We start from the raw sequence: 17,677 nt of genomic DNA, 5'->3' as shown, positions 1-17,677 counted from the left end.
CGTCACGTGTGAAAGGTCACCGAACTTGCCATGCATCGGAAAAGCGCACGTCACCAGCCTGATCATCAAGAATCCTGACGCCTAACCTATGTAGGAGGGCCCGCGTAGTGCTTGTGTCCCCAAGCGACGTACCAGACAACCGAGATAATCGTGAAAGCAGCAAAAACCACCGATGCGTAGTTCATCGTCGCCGCATCTACTGGAATGGTAGACGGCATGCAAAAGAGCGGAATAGCCAGGAGAGACCAGCCTGCGAGTATCAGCATGGGGGGTCCAGGTCGGGATTGATTGACTTACAGAGGGAGACGATGTTAGCAAAGAGGCCAAATGAGCCAAGGTAGAAGCTGCCCGTGCGAACTGCTTTACGCCCTTCGAGCAGGCTGACCACGATAGGAACGGCATAGGCTGTCGTAAGTGCAATGACGCCGACACCCGAGAATGCATTGAACGCGGCTGTTGATCCAAAGTAAAGGAGCCCAAGGATGATTTGGATGGCCATGCTGAGCATCATAGCGTTGAAGGGGACGTCGAGCTTGGGGGAAATCTTCTTCCACTGACCCGCCCCCGGGATAGCCCCGTCGCGTGCAAAAGCCCACGTGGCTCGGGAGGCAGCAGTGGTGCAACCGATGCCACATATAATAGCCAAGACCAGCAATGGGATTAAGAGGCCGAAAGCTCCTCCAGACGACCCAACTGCACTTTTGATGATGGCAGGCACAGGTTGGCCAGATTTGAGAGCGAGCAGTTGCTGTATGTCGGGAAGAACGAATACCAGAGGTATCATAAACAACAAGCCCGCAAAGGTGTTGATAATGACGGTCAGAACCATGGCCTTTGGAACCTGGGTTGCGGGCTGTCGGACTTCTTCGCACATTCTGGCACCGTCAGTATCAGCCATGGCCAAACCAAAAAGCGGAGAATACAAACTTACGAGATAATCATTCCTGTGGAGGAGGTCGCATAGGCCGCATGGAGAAGTCCAACCATGAACGACCAGCCCGGCGTCCAGCCCGAATTGGCCTCAAAGTGAGTGAAGACGAAGCTGGCATCACGGCGGCCTTCCTTGGCAAGGGCAAGAACGCAAACCATGATTGCAATCACACCAGCCAATGTCCAAAAGATAGCAAATGTCTGTGGTCGTTAGCATATGGAGGCTCTGGCGCTCAGCAGAACCGGGATACGTGGCTTACATCAAGGATCGGGAGCCATCGGTTTCCCAATGACGATACAGCGTTGCACAGCAGCGTGAGGCCCAGGAAAACCAGGAATACTTGGTAGGTCTCGCCAGCAAAGATCGGTGTTCCGTCGGCTGTCTCGAATACGCCGACACAAGCGACCAAGAATAGCGCTGTTCCGAAGTTGACTGATAGAGTGATGGTAATGTTGCCGACAACGTAAAGCCAACCGCATATCCAGGAAGCGACCCTTCGCCATGATGGGCTGGCCATCATATAAGCCTGGTAATAGACACCGCCGGCCGTTGGGTAGACACTTGTGATTTCGCCGAGAGAAGAGGCGACGCAGATGATAATTAACGATACTGCGACCCATCCCCAAATGATGTCGACAGGGCCACCACCGTTCAAAGGGTAAAACATGGTCGTTGCCAGACCGTACGGGATGGATGCAAGAACGAATGACATGAACGCTACCTGTAGCGTTGATCGGTTCCGTAACATTTCCGGCTTGTAACCCAGCGCTGCAAGCACCTCGTCGGCGGAGCCGGAATCCGTCTCGACCATGGGCTGCGCCATGTCGGCGGTTTTAAGGTTGTCGCGTTTCGTTTCCATGGTGGGCAAGTGCAGGATTCAGCTTCTCTGGAGGGTGAATGTATGGAAGGGCTCAAAAGAGGGTTAATAAATGCGCACGTCGGACCATGAGATTTCAAAGGTAAAGAAAGACGGCCACTGTCGGCATATAGGATACAGGATAGTGAATAGAACGGGGAGGAGAGAGAGAAAGCGAGTGTGTCCGTTGGACTAAAAGAGGCTTCACGGCGGAGGGTTGGGCGGGTTAAGCGGGCCAAGATAAGTCTCGATGGAGTACGCGATGGAGGAGGCCCGGCGGGACCCCATCCTGACATCACACCCCATGGGATTTCATGGACCGTCGCTCCAGCCCAAGAAGAGATTGCAGATGAGCCAGGAAGGGCCCTGCCAATGCCTTTTTCGGAAGGAGAGACAGGATAGTGCGCGCGAAGCTTGGCACCTCCCTGGGCACCTCACTGGGCACCTCACACTTCATTGCTGCATCAACCTTCCTGCCAGGATGCCCCCCTACCGTCGCAACGGCACCCCCTGCCACCTTCCGATAGATTGATGTCCCGGAGAATCTGATGGTGGCAGGACCACGCAATCAAGTTGGCAGATATGAGCTGACCAAAAGCCCATGCTGTGTAACCCTCTAAATCCAACGTCATCCGAGACAGCAGCTCCATGAGAAAACCTGCCGGGAACGGGGCAAATGTACGGGGCAGGCGGCAAACGGGTGCACGGCAGTACGTGGACCAGAGCCCGAGGGAGGGAGCCATCCGCCATGGATAGATCTCTCGTAATCGATAACGTGTTTTGTCGAGACCTGTTGCCCTGCAGCGCGTGAGCAGCGCATACTGCATGCTGCTGCGCGCACTACGTACCAAGAATTTCCAGCCAGGCTCCATAGTAAAAAATTTCATGGTCAAAATCCCGCAGGCATCGTTCCAAAAACCACACCAGCCCAGCAGCGTGTTCCCGAAACGGAGGTAGTCGCCACAGTAGTCAGCATTAACGAGTCGTAGCAAAACCGGGGTGGCTGCCCCGGCGAGGACACCTTCCCCGGTCTTCTCGTGCCTGGCAGTTCAATCGGTACAGATCATTGGACAATAGCGTAATAGATAGGGGGGCTTCGCCGCCGAAATACCACCATTAGTTGACTTTAGTATGTATTCAGGACACCAATCTATCCCAGCTTCATCTTCCACTAAGGCCACTCGGTGACCAATAGGGCTATATCCTAGCATGCCTGTCGATGGTTTCATGCATCTCCCCCAGGTGCCAAGCAGGCTAGCGGAGCTGGAGGAAACATTAGATTCGGGGTCCCCATGGCCGCTTATCTATGCCATCTTGGGTCATTCGGGATCGCAGGCCACTACGCAGGCTGTGCCATGGCCTTACTGTAGGCGCCCAGGCCAGACCCGGGCCCTGAGGTCTGAAATCCGCTGGAATCCATTAATGGCTAGCGTTTTACTAGGGATGCAGATTTGGTGCGATACCATCAAGTGATGCCGCGATCACAAGGTCTCGCGAGTCTCGAACGCGTCGAACGCTTACTACAGAAGCTGTGAGCACACCCTGAAACCGTGACTTAGCTGCGTGCAAGAACTAGGTTGTACACATCAACACACGGAAGTGCTAATGATGCTTTCCGTCTCTCGTTAGGAGGATGTTCCAATGGTCCAGCTTAGTGCATTCGGGGAGAAGCCGTCCAGGAGAGAGAGGAAGCTTTAGGGGGTTCACCATGGAGGGTCTTCCAAACGGCGGAATAGCGCCACGAACTTCTGCCCCTTGTTTCGCTCCACCTTCTTGCCCTCTTCAGTTTCCGTTGTCATGATCTTGACACATTCGTCCGACTCCTGCTCTGCTTCGGAGACCCTTTCAAAGGACGGGTGAAGCTCAAGGTGGTGAACCATCCAGTTATGCAAGTCCTCCACATCGGTAATGGTATACACGATACCCCCAGGCCTCAAAACAAATGCGTACTCTGAGTTGAGCGTGGTTGAGACGATCCTCGCCTTGTGCTTGCGGGCCTTGAAGTGCGGGTCGGGGAAGCAGATGAATATTTTCGACAATTGGCCTTTCCTGAAGAAGTTTGGCAGGAACTTCATTGTGTTGGCTCGGAGACAACCGACATTCTGGAACTCGTTGGAGTCTTGATGTTGCGCGCGCAAGGATCGGATACGCTCCTGTACAAACTCAGTCACCTGGGTTCGTATCTCCATTCCTAGAACAAGTTTGTCAGGCAGCTTTGGCGCCAAAGCTACGAGCAGGCCTCCGAATCCGCAGCCGATATCCAAGATTTCGACATCCTGGCGCAATCTCTTCGCTTGTCGTTGGGCTATTTGACCGTCGTTGTTCGAGGCTGTGGCTTCGGGTAGCTCCTCTGGATCGGTCTTATAAGCCGGGAAGAATGGCGCCCAGTCCATGTGGTCGGGCGAGATGGGGCTGGATACGAGTTAATCATGAACGCGACATGGGTAATGCATTTTTCATACTATTCCAGTTGGTGGTCTGAAAAAGGGTTTGCATGCGCTCGCTGCCGGTAAAACTTCTTCTTGGGCATCTCGGTTGCGCCATCCTGCTGTGAGCGCGCCAGGCGGTAGTCCGCACGCTTCTGCTTCTTGTTCGGAGCCCCAGGCATCTTGTATGGGTTGCGAGAATGCAGTGCCTGCGCAGTCGAGGTTCGTGATCGAGAGGTTTGCGTATCGACAATGAAGTAGAACCTCGTTCGGAGTTTGGAAAATTTGGTGGGGTAAAGAGCTTATCGGTGAACGGAATGATGTACGAGCCGTGGCGCCGATCCCCAGCTACGTAACCAGTGCATTACATAATGCCCGAGCACATGTGGCTGGCCAGCCATTGTGGGCCGCGACGAACGACGAACGAGCCAACCAACGCCGAGTGCGCTCCCAAGTGCGTGCGGCTTGCTGCTGACGGTACCTAAGGTTGCCAAAGATGGGATTTGAGCCTCGGTCCCCGGTCCCCGGCCACTGCATTTTCGCGTGGGACGTGATTGCTGCCAGCCATCAACCGACCACATACCCAACTCCTACATCTTAATGAGCATCATCTACTCAGTCAGCTAAACCAACCAGGCCAAGCGATCCGAAACAACTTGGTCCCGTGTCGTGCGATTACCAACGCTTGGGGATGAGATAAGTCCGCCAAAGCCACCGCCGATATGCCTATCCGCGAGGAACTTGTGACCTCAGCGGTCAACTGTGAGTGCGCCCAACGCGCAGACGCGACCGATGGGCTCCATCTAACGATCCAACCCGCACAGTCTTGCAAGACCCCAATGTCGCCGCGTCTCCGGTTGAGAATAAACTATCGTTCCTCCGGTCCAAGAACTTAACGCAAGAAGAGATCGACGCTTCTCTTGCGCGAGTCGGCATACCACCTCCAAGTCATCCCGTCGCAGCCCCATCGCAAGCCGTCGCCGGACCTGTACAGCATCAACAGCAGCCATACTATAACGCGTCTTATCCATCTGCCGCTCCTTATGGCTGGCAACCTCCACCTCCCCCGCCCCCTAAGCGGGATTGGCGAGACTGGTTCATCATGGCGACCGTGGTAGGAGGTGTTGGGTATGGATTTTACGCCATTTCAAAGGTAAGTAACCCTGAATGATGGGAAGAGTGTGTTTTTTTACTCTAAGCTGACTTGGCTCCCAAAGCGTTATCTATATCCGCTGGTAGCACCACCTACGCCCGAAAAGCTGGAGCAGGATAAGGCTACTGTCGACGAACAATTCGAAAAGGCCTTCGCGACTCTGGAGCAGCTCTCGAAAGACACCGAGTCGCTGAAAGCCTCGGAACAAGATCGGACTGAAAAACTTGATAAGATCCTTGTAGATCTCGAAGACTTCATGACCGAAACCAAATCTGGAAAACGTCGCCAAGAGGACGAAACGGATCGGCTACGGAGTGAGGTAGAGTCACTGAAGGACGCTATACCCAAGAGTATGGCTGCAAACAAGGACTTCACAGATGAACGGCTGCGCGAGATTGCCAATGAAGTGAAAAGCCTAAAGTCGCTTATCGGTCAGCGCATGTCATCTGCGCCTGCTGCACCCGCAGCACCCGCTGCCTCTGCCCCCAACAACAGCTATCTCCAATCTGCACGGAGCAATGCGCCTTCCACCTCGACCGTAACACCCGGGAATGAGCCAGAGTCCCAGAGCAATGGGGAGGCGAGGAACGGTACCAATGGTGAAACCCCATCTACATCGGGCAGACAGGACTATCTGTCCTCTCTGGGTGGCCGTTCAAGCCCATTCGCGAGTGGAATGCCTGCAGGGACAGCAGCAATCCCAGCCTGGCAATTGGCTATGGCAAACCAGGGCTCCAGCGATGCAGACAATACATCTCAGCAGGGAGCAAGCGGCAGCTCTTAAGTTATTGAGCCCCTTGCCTGTATTCTAGTGTAATAACCAGCAGCGATTTGCTTTGGGGAAGCTTTGGGAGAACTGTAGTATGTATATATGTTAAGCGATCGATACGAATAATGGGTTCCGGCTGAACCCTCATCGCTCTTCTCTTTATCATGGGTAGCATATCATGGGTGGTCGTGGTATCTTACCCCTACACAGCTCTACTTGCCAGGAGTAGAAATTTAATATCATCAAGACTCGGGGACCTGACGGTACTCTTAATGCGAACAAGACATCATGCTACGCTCTTGAAATAACACTGTTGTGTGTGATTCGTCGAGAATGGCAATGCTCTTGCTTGTCACTGAGGTGATAAATGAGGTTGGATTGTTCATTCGACAGGCTCCATGCCTGTCTTTATAACGAAGAATGAAACTTGGGGGATGCATTCCTTCTTCCCGGAGCCCTCGGGCTCCTAGAACCTGACAATCACTTTCTCGAGTCGAGCAACGCTTCTTTTGCGGCAACACGCTCCATGCGTGGTATGTCTTTGGAGACTTTAGTGGCATGCTTAATAAGGTTTGCGCCGAAGAAGTCTGGTCATGCGAATCAACGGAGGTCGTGACATTGCGACTTGTTAATTGTGATGATAGAGCTCCTTTTCCCCGGCAGAATCCAGGCAGCTACCAGGTTCACAACAGAGCCTACATCTCTTCAACGGCTATTGATCCAGTTCTTTGATTTAGCAAATGCTCCTTTCAGTGCGGTCTCTTTCTGTGTCGATTTATCCTTGGGGAATATAACCTCAGATCCATCAGGTCAGGTCATTCACGTCGAAATGAAAGGGTAATTAATTACATCCCGACCGAGTCACCTTAAACATCGCCAAATCCGTCGGGCCGCCTTTTACCAAATTCGAATAATTGGTTTCTATCTCGGCAACAGATAGACGTTTAAACAAACATGGCTGAGTCCGCCAAATTCTCGATGGCCGATTGCTCAATTCTACTCCAGAACGGCGCTGTTATCGAAGCTAATGCCGATATCTCTGGCGTCGGCGTTGTGACCGCGTTCATTCTGAGTGCTTACCTGACCTTTACCGCTGTCCTAGTCGCCTACCTGTTCGGTCTTGTGGACTCGGAGCTCTTGAGCCCCGTCGACCGCCGCGTCTTCCACATTCGATCTTATCCTTCTCGATCAACCAATGGAAGCGAGCAGCAGCAGCAGCATGAGGAACAGCGGGCGCCCAGCAAGCTCAGGGCAAGGGCCGAGGCCTGCCTCCGCACCGCGATCCTCGCCCTGAGCGACCAGCAGATCGTGATAGGCATCGCCATCATGGGCGCCGGCTTCCAGGGGCTCCGCGCGGGAGCCCTCTCGGCCTACCATTACCAGATCGTGCTGTACCTGGCGTGGATGTCGAGCAGCGTGCACCTAACGGCCATCACCTTGCTCGCGTCCTACCTCAAACGCCACCGCGGCGTCCTTGCCTGGCGCCTCACCGGCATGCTCGTTCTCTTCGTCATGCTCATCGTCGGTCTTGTCACCACCATCAGCAACGACTGGGGTATCTTCTCGTGGCCGGGAATCGACAGCGACAAGACGGGCTGGGCGATCCCCGCCCGTTGTTTCTGGGGGAACCTCAGAGGCGCCGGCGTGAGCCCGGACGCGCCAATCGGCTTCATCATCTTGAGTGTCAGCTACTTGTGGAAGATGGGTCAGTTGTTCCCATCGTCTCGCGGCGCCTATCACCGATGGTTTCGCGGGCCAGTAGAAAGGTTCCTGGTGCATGCTTTACGGTTCACAGCGGAGAAACGCAGCATACGTAGCGGATCCTCGTGGTTTTGGCTGTGGACGTTTCGGCTTCTACTGGCCCTAGCACTCCCAGTTATGGTGATGTTTGAAGTTGTCTCCTCTTTTGCTGCGTCTCTTTGGTTGTCTCTGATGGGCTTGATCTTTGGCACGATCCAGGTCCTGATCCCTCGAGGTCAGATGCAGCCTATGACCCAGTCTCAAGAAGGCACTTGGGGCTTTGGGCAACTCGTACCCCTAATTCTTCTGATCCAGCCACTGGGCATGGTTCTCGAGCACGTTTGGACGAGGGAACCGCACGACGAAGATGCATTGGAGCTGTTGCGGTACACAAGAACGCTCCCAGGCTCCCGCGACACTCAAAATGAGCCAAAGACGGAACTCTCTCGAGAAGGTCAACACAATCAGTACTGCCTCCAGCAAGTTCTCCTCACTCGGATATGCACCCATCCAAGAGCATCGACTTGGCCTCAAGAGCACGCCATTGTTAAAGACTTCCTTTTCTCAAGCAAGTTGTTCTCGTTCCTGGTTTGGCTGGTGCAGGCAGCTGTTATCACGATTTGCACTGTGGTATTCCACTTCGACTCCCTAACTATCGGCAATTCACGCTCCAGTAACTGGGAGTTTATTCTCGATGCGATTGCAACGTTTATCGGGTTTGGCGTCTTGGCGACTCTGGTGATGTCTCCATATAGCCGCACCGGTCGTGTACCTCGGACGTGAAAGGGGCGGTCTTCCGATTGCACATTAGCGGTTAGCGGGAGAAACACCTGAAGGTGCAATGCCGCCGGCATAGTGGCAATTCCAGGACTGTGTAAAACCGAGCACGCAGGGGCGCATTGGCCATCTAGAAGGGGAAAACTGCTCTCGACTTTAGGTCGAGGAAGGCTTCAGTCAACAGGGAAGGGATTCAATGCAGGAGGCCACCAGGCTTAAACTGACTGCCACTTATCGTCCAAGAATTCTGCCTTCTCGTTCAGACGTATAACCAGTCGGCCGTCGGTGATTAGTCTTGGCCAACCACCTCTTCGTCGAGTCAACGACGATGTGCGCGAACATGCCGTCAGACCGGAACAGGCAATTGGAAGTGCACGTCTATGCTCAATACGGGGCTTCCGGGTAAAGGATACGATCCGTCTTCTCGCAGAGGCTACCTACAGTAACGACCGGCCAGAGCTAAGTCTCAGGTGGTTAACGACAGATGAATGAAATCAAGAATTGAGAAACCATTACCTTAACTCACTGCCTTGCTAGATTTGGTGACGCTGGCATGGAATCTGGCGGGCGGTTTCGCCACAAGCACGATGCCACGTGTTGGAGCACACCAGGGAAGTCGGACGACTTGCGAAAGCTGCTTAGGAGGTCATCCAATGGGGAATGATTGAAGTCAATTCGAAAATGGCATATTGGCACCAGCGTATTTTGCACTACAAATGGATATGCATACGCCACCCAAACTCGCAGCCTTTGTAAGTAGGGAGGCTAGTGCGCCGCCCAGAACGGATGGGGATTTGGAGAAATGCATGGCGCCGCGTGTATCATGACGCAGGATAAAACTTTGCATGGAATAGCCGATGATTTTGCTACCTGCTCGTATCAATGTATGTACAGAGGCATCCAAAGATAAGCTCAATACAAGCTGGTTTCACGACTGATGATGACTGAGCCGAGGCCAACCAAAAAGCAACATTGATGAAGGGGGAAAAGACGTTGGAGGCCCAATAAAACATACTTCATGGCCGCCTGCACCTAGCGGATGTCAGCCGTTGCAGAATCGATCTATTCCTGCTGGGCCCGGCTGCGGGCGGGGCCGAACATCTGAAAATTACTGAAGTAGGCGATTGGCTTTTTCCCTTGGGCTCTGGACAGCCGTTCTGTAAGCCATGGAATCTGTCATGGACTCATCTTAGAAAAGAAACGAAGAAGAGACCCCGGACGACGATCCATTGCTCGGTACTTGTTCCGCTACACTTGCCGCATTGAGCCAAAGTCGCGAAATTCGACGAGGGGGATTAGTGAGCGAGCAAGTGCCGCCGATCTCCATCCATCCTCAACGTCTTTTCATCGATCCACAGCGACCTGCGACATGGACCAGGTCCTAAACTGCACCGCACCATTCATCGTCATGCCCCCTACGGAGTACTCTTTCTATCCACCGCCGTCCTTGATGATGGCAGGCAAGCAAGCAAACAATACCACCGCCATAGCGTACGATGTATGCTGGATACGCGTGCAATATTCACACAATGAAACAAATGAAACACTTCGGGGCTCTCGAACTCTAAAAAAGGGAGACAAGAGGACCCCTTCGGAGAGAAAGACGGCCGATCTTGTCTTCAACCGATGCGACCAGTCGTGCTCCTTTCACCATCAACACGGCGCCGATCGCACAATCGCCGCGCATCTTCTGTTCGTCCCAGGTGTCATTCGTCTGGACCCTGCTCGTATTTGCGGCAAGCTGACTGATAGCAATGACTCGGGTGTCTCGTTGCTTACCACTGAGCCGATGGACTCTAGGTAGGGCACACGAATTGGCCCAAAGAAATCATGCCATCATCGCTCGGCTTTGCAATTTTGTTCATGAAGCCGGTCACATACAATGGTAGTAGCACAGCACCCTGACACCTGTGTTGCCGCGCAAGAACGCACCCCTATGTCTGTCTATGCCCCATGACACCCTTCATACGGTAGCGAACCTAGTCCAGCCGAGAGGCCCGCGTGGTCGGTTCGCGTACCGATTAGCGTCATCCTCGACTTTGCCCCCAAGACATACCTCGGGGCTATTCCTTGCTTGGAGGGGCTTGCCTTTCACAAGTCCCATCCATCGGCACCAATGTAATGGCATTGACACCATCGACTTTTTGCAACTATGTACTGGGACATCCCTGGCGTGGGAGTTCGATTACATCCTCCATCAAAATGGCGGTAGGTACGGGATCCATCTGGACCAGTTTTTCTCTTCTTTCCTTCCTGCGTCTTCTCCTTCATGTTGCACTCTTTCATTTGTGTGCGCCTGCGTTGTTGTACGGAGCAGGACTCTGTGCCTCTCCATACTCTAGTCTTAGCCGAACTACACCGGCATCCCTGGGCACTGCCTCGGCTTCAACTACCTTCAGTCATACTTAAACCGGAGCACGAGCTCTTGAGGTATTAGTATATTCGACTACTGTCAGTATACCGCCTTCTGATACCAAGAACCGTTGCATAGCGGGATCTTTCGAAAGCCTTCTTAGAAGCCACCATCCGTTTCGCGGCAGACGGCCAGCATCATGGCAGAACAGCAGCCAAAGGATGGCGTCACGAAGTCAGCAAAGGCGCGTCTCGCGCTGCTCTGGGCTGTGCTGCCCAAAATCCCTTCTGTCATCAGGGTCGTGTTATTACATGTCCTGAAAATGTCAGAGCCATCTCGCTACCTAGATCTGCGAGAAAACGTGATAGTCTCGTTTTTGCGCAGCCTCTTGGATCAGCCAAAACCGCAGCCTATATCCAAGACACAGCGCATGACACTTAGGGATCCGGGGATCAAAGGCCGAATATGGGTCAGCAAGGTGTCATCACAGGTACCACCAGAGGAGAGTATCCGTGATGTTCTTCTTGCTGCTATTGACTCGTCAAAGGGCCAGTTTGTCGCTGCCGATGGAATCTGCAGAGTTCCGGATATTGTTCCTGTTGAGGCGGAGTGGACGGGGTACCGTGCTCATGCGAGCCCCAGTTCGGAGCTGCCAGCAATACCCGAGCAGCAAAAATACGCCGAAATGATGAAAGAATGCAGCAGTGATGTCACGATACTTTACTTTCATGGCGGCGCCTACTATCTAATGGACCCGGCCTCTCACCGGCCCACGACGAAGAGGCTTGCCAAAATGACGGGTGGAAGAGCTTACTCTGTACGATATCGACTTGCGCCTCAAGACCCGTTCCCTTCCGCATTACTGGATGCTTTCGTCTCTTATATGACGCTTCTCTACCCACCCCTGGAGCAATCCACGCGGCCGTCGATGCCTCCAATATCGTATTTAGCGGCGACAGGTAAGATAGCTAATCCCTGTTTCCACGTCGTCTACTAACGGCCATAGTGCTGGAGGAAATCTGAGTCTAGCCCTTTTGCAGACAGTCCTTGAAATCCGGCGCAGGGGCCTCAAGGTCACCTGGTTTGGACACGAAAGAGAGGTTCCCTTGCCGGCTGCGGTAGCCGCCAACTCACCATGGTTAGATATTGTCCAAAGCATGCCATCATGGACGACAAACCAGAAGTGGGACTATCTACCTCGGCCGCGGGATCTCGCAGATATCAAGCAGCCGAAAGATGCGATCTGGCCTGCCAAACCACCACGGAAACACCTTTTCATCGACGATGATTTCCTGCTCCATCCATTGGCATGCTTGCAGCTGAACGCTTCCTGGGAGGGGGCGCCGCCTATCTACGTGTGCTGCGGCTGGGAATGCCTAGCAGACGAGGATAAGTGGTTTGTATCCAAGCTGGTCAAGGACGGGGTCGCTATCGTCTTTGAAGAATACGAGGCGATGCCGCACGTGTTTGCCGCTATCCTGGAAAAAGCGCCACAGTCTACGCGGTGTTTCGACGGGTGGGCAAAGTTTATCAGCCAGGCTTGCGGAAGTCCTCAAGAGATCCAGTCGAGCTTCATCACGATCAAAGCCAAGACCATGAAGGAGGTCGATATCAATGTCAAGAACCTGAGCCCTTTCACTGAGGAGGATCTCCGGAAGTTTGCATTTGACAGGGTCGGGCGGAAATCGTCGTTCCCGAACACACCCGCAAAGCTGTAGAGCCTGGTTGCGAAAACAGGTATTGGGTTTTTTGGTGTCAACTGCATTAAGCCAGGCTGAATGAGTTTTGGATGATATTGGTGAGCTTGAAGTCGCACACATACATGACCTCGTCACACGTCTTTAGGGTGGAAGATATGGAACGAACGAAAAGCACAAATTGATACCCACGCCAGGTATATACGGAGATATTTCCTGGATTATATGCCTTTACATAATATAATACCGAGATCTATCTAATGTTGATAGATCATATTCTCGTTTCAATCATCGTAGTGTTTCGTGTTTCGTCATAAATCAAAGTGACCGAGAAGCCGTTACCCCCTGGAAGCCCCCAAAAGTCCCCTAACCCAGCGGCGTGCAGAGGTGCCAGATCCCGGGTCCGTTAGCGCCGAGTCTGAGCGTCGACTGCCAATGGACTGCAACTATCTCGGAAATTTATCATCTCAATTGAATCTTCGGGCCTCAACGTCTGCTGTCTGTTGTCTTTTCATATGACGGCATCCGACAATCCAGCACCGCAGGTCGCAATTGTGATTGAGTCAATTGCTCGGTCGTAACCTCGGAAGCGCCTTCTTTCTTAGGAAAAGACTCTTCCACACCACCTGGGTCCGATGCACACCTGGGAAGTAAACAACAGTGCAGGAACTACGGGAATTAACGGGGTTAGTAACGGTTGATAATTTACACAAGCACCCGACCAGGTACAACCACAAAATCCTCAGAGAAAATGGAGCGACACAAGAAGTCCGTGAGCCTCATCTCCTCCACCATCAAGACCTTCTTTGATCGGTCTGAGCCGTACCGGATCTTCCACGGGTCCACCAACTCGACGCGGCCGGCGCACCTGAAAAAGGCCGCGCGGCTCGTCGACATCTCGTCGCTGCGCAATGTCCTGAAGGTCGACAAGGCCAAGCGCACCGCGCTCGTCGAGCCCAACGTGCCCATGGACCGGCTCGTCGAGGCCACTCTGCCGCACGGCCTCATCCCGCCCGTCGTCATGGAGTTCCCCGGCATCACCGCCGGCGGCGGCTTCGCCGGAACCGCGGGCGAGAGCAGCAGCTTCCGCTGGGGCTACTTTGACGAGACGGTCAAGGGCGTCGAGATGGTGCTGCCCGACGGCCAGGTCGTCAACGCCGCCAACCCGGGGCACCCCGACGCGTCCGAGCTCGCCGCGGCCAACCCGAGGGGCCAGTACGCCGACCTCTTCAAGGGCGCTGCCGGGTCCGTCGGCACCCTGGGCGTGACGACGCTCCTGGAGCTGCAGCTGATCGAGGCCAAGCGCTATGTGCGAACGACGTACCGCCGCACGACGAGTGTGGCCGAGGCCATCCGCGTCGTCAAGGAGGAGTGCGCCAAGCCCGAGAATGACTACGTGGACGGCATCCTCTTCTCCAAGACCCACGGCGTCATCGTGAGCGGCACGCTGACGGATGAGCCACCGCCGCCGGGCCAGGAGCCGCAGACCTTCAGCGCGGCCTGGGACCCGTGGTTCTACCTGCACGTGCAGGACGTGACCAAGTTGCTGCCCTCGTCGTCAGCCTCGGCCTCAACCAGCTCGGCCACGGCGCTGACGACGGGCCGCGTCACGGAGCACATCCCGCTCGCCGAGTATCTGTTCCGGTACGACCGCGGCGGCTTCTGGGTCGGCGCCGCCGCCTTCGACTACTTCCGCCCCGTCCCCTTCACCCGCTTCTTCCGCTGGTTCCTCGACGACTTCCTCCACACCCGCATGCTCTACCGCGCCCTGCACGCCAGCGGCGAGAGCGCCAAGTTCTTCGTCCAGGACCTCGCCCTGCCCTACGAGACGGCCGAGGCCTTCGTCGACTACGTGGACGACTCCCTCGGCATTTGGCCCCTGTGGCTCTGTCCCCTCAAGACCCCCGCGGGCCCCACGTTCCACCCGCACCTGCGCCGCGACGGTACACAACAGCAGCAACAGAAGCAGGACGGAGCCCAACCATCCCCAGCGTACGGCGAGATGCTCAACATCGGCGTCTGGGGCTGGGGGCCCCTCCGACCGCGCCGCCTTCGTCTCCGCGAACCGCGGCCTCGAGTCCAAGCTGCAGGAGCTCGGCGGCATGAAGTGGCTCTACGCGCACACCTACTACGAGCGGTCCGAGTTTTGGGGCGAGAACGACAAGGGCGCCTACGGCCCGATCCGGGCGTGGTACGAGGCCCTCCGCAGCAAGTACCAGGCGACGGCGGCGAACCTGCCCGACGTCTACGACAAGGTCCGCGTCAAGGACGCGCCTGAAGAGGGTGGCTGGAAGGGCGCCGTCAAGAAGACGTGGCCCCTCGGCGGGCTCGTCGGCATCGCCCGCAGCATCCAGAGCGGCGACTACTGGCTGCACCGCAAGGCGACCTGGAAGTGGAAGAAGGGCGGGGAGAAGGAAGAGCAAAAGCAGAAGACCTTGTAAAAAATGAATAGCATAACAAGATACCATGAACAGATGTATGTGTCAGCAAAAGCAAGGCGAATTTTAGCAGGAGTGGCTGGTTGCCACAAGTGGCTGTACCATATAGAATGTATATATTATCAGCGTTGGGGCATCAGGGTTTCACAAGACACTAAAGCCCTCTCTAAGCAAATGCCGCGCATCGAACTATCAGCCATGTACGTATGATTTCAACTCAACAAAGGCGGGTGGTCATTGATAGTGTAAAAGTCTATTTATCTGGCTCGAAGCAATGCTTGCAAGAATAGTTGCTTTGTAAAAAGCCCCTGGTATATACAAGCCTCTAAGTTGGCCGAGATATTATAGTCTCGGCATTATTAAAAGTTGACGTTTCTTTTGACGTCTACGTTCGTTGCATCGTTTCCTCCACTAATGACTAGTGGTATTCGCTCGTGGGAGCACCATTACGCTATGATGCGACGAGATCATTGTCCTTCAAGACAACAAGACGTCGCATAGCCGGGTTTGCCACCTCGGTGGCTGTGTTGAATCAATATCGAAGCTCTATGTGGTTTTCAAGATCTTATTCCTTGACCGAGTAGAACCGCTTGAACATATCGTCAACCTTCTCGAGGTAATATGTTCCAGGGACAATGGTAGAGATATCACCCTTAGGAGTGAAGTCCTTCTGGAGATGAGCCTGGTGGCGCAGATCACAGAACTAAGGTTCAGTTAGCACAATGTTACCATTAAGCAACGGAGGAATAATTTCATCAACTTACAGATTCGTACTCGGTGGGGCTGAGAGCTCGTCGCGAAGCCAGCTTGTTAGGGATGTCCAAAACCTTGGAGATCTCCTCGGTGCTGCCGTTGATACGGAACGAGGTGAAACTGGAAGCCAGACCGGAACCGTAGCTGAACAGACCGATGCGCTTGCCCTGAAGGGTAGCACTGTCGACGTTGCCGACCAAGCTTGCCAGACTGCTCCAGACACTGGCGCAGTACATGTTTCCGCACATAGTTGCGACGTTGATCGCAGGCTGGACGCGCTCAGCGAAGCGCTTCTTGGTCAGGCCCATGAAGGTCTTCTCCACGACCTTGTCCGTGAGAGACTTCTCATAGGGCATATCGCGCAGCTCACCAGGGACCTCGGCAAATGCCGGGCTGTCAGGGTTGGCCAGGTAGTCGTGGTATAGGAGACGGGCGTAGGACTTCTGGACCTGCTTGCAGGTGGGGGAGTGGAAAGCCAGGTAGTCAAAGCGGTCCAGGGCAGTCTTGGTAGAGTCGGTGGCAGCGTGGCCGTTGCCGTTGGAGCCCTGGAGCTTGGCCTCGCGCTCGCCATAGGCCTTGTAGGCGGCATCCAGAGCCTGGAAGTAGCAGTTGACCGAGTAGTGGCCATCGACGTAGGGGTACTCGCTGGTCAGGTCAGGCTTGTAGAAATCGTAGACGTGAGACATGTAGGATCCGCGCAGACCGGGCTCAGCGACGATCGGGGCGTTGGGGCCAACCAGCATAGCGACACAGCCAGCACCACCCGTCGGGCGCGCATTGCCCTTGGCGTAAAGAGCGATGTCACCAGCAACGACAATAGCGTCACGGCCATCCCAGCCGGAGGACTCGATCCAGTTGAGGGCGTTGAAGAAGGCATTGGTACCACCGTAGCAAGCGTTTACGGTATCGACACCCTCAATGTTGGTGTTGGTGCCGAAGAGCTGCATCAAAACCGACTTGACTGACTTGGACTTGTCGAGAATGGTCTCGGTACCGACCTCGAGGCGGCCGATGTTGTTGACGTCGACATTGTAGTTCTTAATGAGCTTCGAGGTGGCGGTAAGAGCGAGCGAGTAGATGTCTAAGGTAACACAAACATCGCGTCAGCCAGTGGAAAACCAACAGGGGGACCAGTACACATGGAACAAATAGATTGGAACATACCCTCTCGGTCGTCGCAGAAGGTCATCTTAGTCTGACCAAGACCAATTGTGTACTTGCCAGCGCTGGCGCCATCGTGCTTCTCGAGCTCAGTCTGTTCGACATACTGTGGGGGTGAAGGTTCGTGTCAATTTAGGGGTCCATGCGATTTCGGCAGGTGAGGGGGAGGGGCAAATTCGTGGTGTTTTCTTTTTTTCCTGCCCTGGTTGAGCAGCAACATCAAGCTGTCAAGCCCAATTCCCCCCATTCTGCTTGCTACGCGCAATGCAGCCGGGGAACCAAAAACGAATATGCAGACGAAATCAACAATGGAGCATTGGCTCTCTGCAGAACGTACCTGGCTGGGGAAGTAGAGTTCAATGGCCTTGATGCCAATGTTCTGGGGGCGGGCGGCCATGACTGCGACGGATTGGGGTGCAGGGAGAACGAGCTGGTGTAGGTTTGTCGAGAAGAACGGGGGCTTTCTAGAAGTTGTTGCTGTTGCCTTTTATGAACAGACAGCGTCGGATCTAGAGAAACAGAGAGAAGGGTGTCAGCAGAAATGGTCGCCGGGGATTGAGAAGGCTTTCACCGCCCATTTCCCGGGCTTGCAATATCTGGTACGCATATTTGGGAAGGCGTTG

General features: G+C 54.4%; 7 protein-coding genes across 7 annotated transcripts; 4 read left to right on the top strand and 3 right to left on the bottom strand.

Annotated features, from left to right (window-relative positions):
* Positions 1-86: 86 nt before the first annotated feature.
* On the bottom strand, positions 87-1,790 carry PG997_006261 (uncharacterized protein; the record flags this gene model as incomplete). The annotated part of the gene is made up of 4 exons (XM_066810576.1): positions 87-250; positions 298-875; positions 932-1,131; positions 1,191-1,790. 4 exons carry the CDS (start codon positions 1,788-1,790, stop codon positions 87-89), a joined length of 1,542 nt encoding a protein of 513 aa, XP_066669499.1.
* Positions 1,791-3,490: 1,700 nt separating this feature from the next.
* On the bottom strand, positions 3,491-4,395 carry PG997_006260 (uncharacterized protein; the record flags this gene model as incomplete). The annotated part of the gene is made up of 2 exons (XM_066810575.1): positions 3,491-4,199; positions 4,250-4,395. The coding sequence occupies 2 exons, from the start codon at positions 4,393-4,395 to the stop codon at positions 3,491-3,493; spliced, it is 855 nt and encodes a 284-aa protein (XP_066669498.1).
* Positions 4,396-4,935: 540 nt separating this feature from the next.
* Positions 4,936-6,150, top strand: PG997_006259 (uncharacterized protein; the record flags this gene model as incomplete). The annotated part of the gene is made up of 3 exons (XM_066810574.1): positions 4,936-4,975; positions 5,038-5,366; positions 5,431-6,150. The coding sequence occupies 3 exons, from the start codon at positions 4,936-4,938 to the stop codon at positions 6,148-6,150; spliced, it is 1,089 nt and encodes a 362-aa protein (XP_066669497.1).
* A 939-nt stretch (positions 6,151-7,089) lies between these two features.
* On the top strand, positions 7,090-8,658 carry PG997_006258 (uncharacterized protein; the record flags this gene model as incomplete). The annotated part of the gene is made up of 1 exon (XM_066810573.1): positions 7,090-8,658. One exon carries the CDS (start codon positions 7,090-7,092, stop codon positions 8,656-8,658), a length of 1,569 nt encoding a protein of 522 aa, XP_066669496.1.
* A 2,546-nt stretch (positions 8,659-11,204) lies between these two features.
* On the top strand, positions 11,205-12,723 carry PG997_006257 (uncharacterized protein; the record flags this gene model as incomplete). Its single annotated transcript, XM_066810572.1, has 2 exons — positions 11,205-11,929; positions 12,012-12,723. 2 exons carry the CDS (start codon positions 11,205-11,207, stop codon positions 12,721-12,723), a joined length of 1,437 nt encoding a protein of 478 aa, XP_066669495.1.
* Positions 12,724-13,453: 730 nt separating this feature from the next.
* Positions 13,454-15,143, top strand: PG997_006256 (delta24-sterol reductase; the record flags this gene model as incomplete). The annotated part of the gene is given in 2 exon segments (XM_066810571.1): positions 13,454-14,694; positions 14,705-15,143. The coding sequence occupies 2 exon segments, from the start codon at positions 13,454-13,456 to the stop codon at positions 15,141-15,143; spliced, it is 1,680 nt and encodes a 559-aa protein (XP_066669494.1).
* A 562-nt stretch (positions 15,144-15,705) lies between these two features.
* Positions 15,706-17,451, bottom strand: PG997_006255 (hydroxymethylglutaryl-CoA synthase; the record flags this gene model as incomplete). The annotated part of the gene is made up of 4 exons (XM_066810570.1): positions 15,706-15,843; positions 15,905-16,974; positions 17,058-17,160; positions 17,392-17,451. The coding sequence occupies 4 exons, from the start codon at positions 17,449-17,451 to the stop codon at positions 15,706-15,708; spliced, it is 1,371 nt and encodes a 456-aa protein (XP_066669493.1).
* Between the last annotated feature and the right edge of the window lie 226 nt (positions 17,452-17,677).

This window comes from Apiospora hydei, assembly GCF_038363865.1.
Source record: "Apiospora hydei strain CBS 114990 chromosome Unknown utg000005l_segment0_segment0, whole genome shotgun sequence".
Lineage (NCBI taxonomy): Eukaryota > Fungi > Ascomycota > Sordariomycetes > Amphisphaeriales > Apiosporaceae > Apiospora > Apiospora hydei.
The sequence above is the reverse complement of the archived record's forward strand: the minus strand, read 5'-3'. Positions and strand labels throughout refer to the sequence as shown.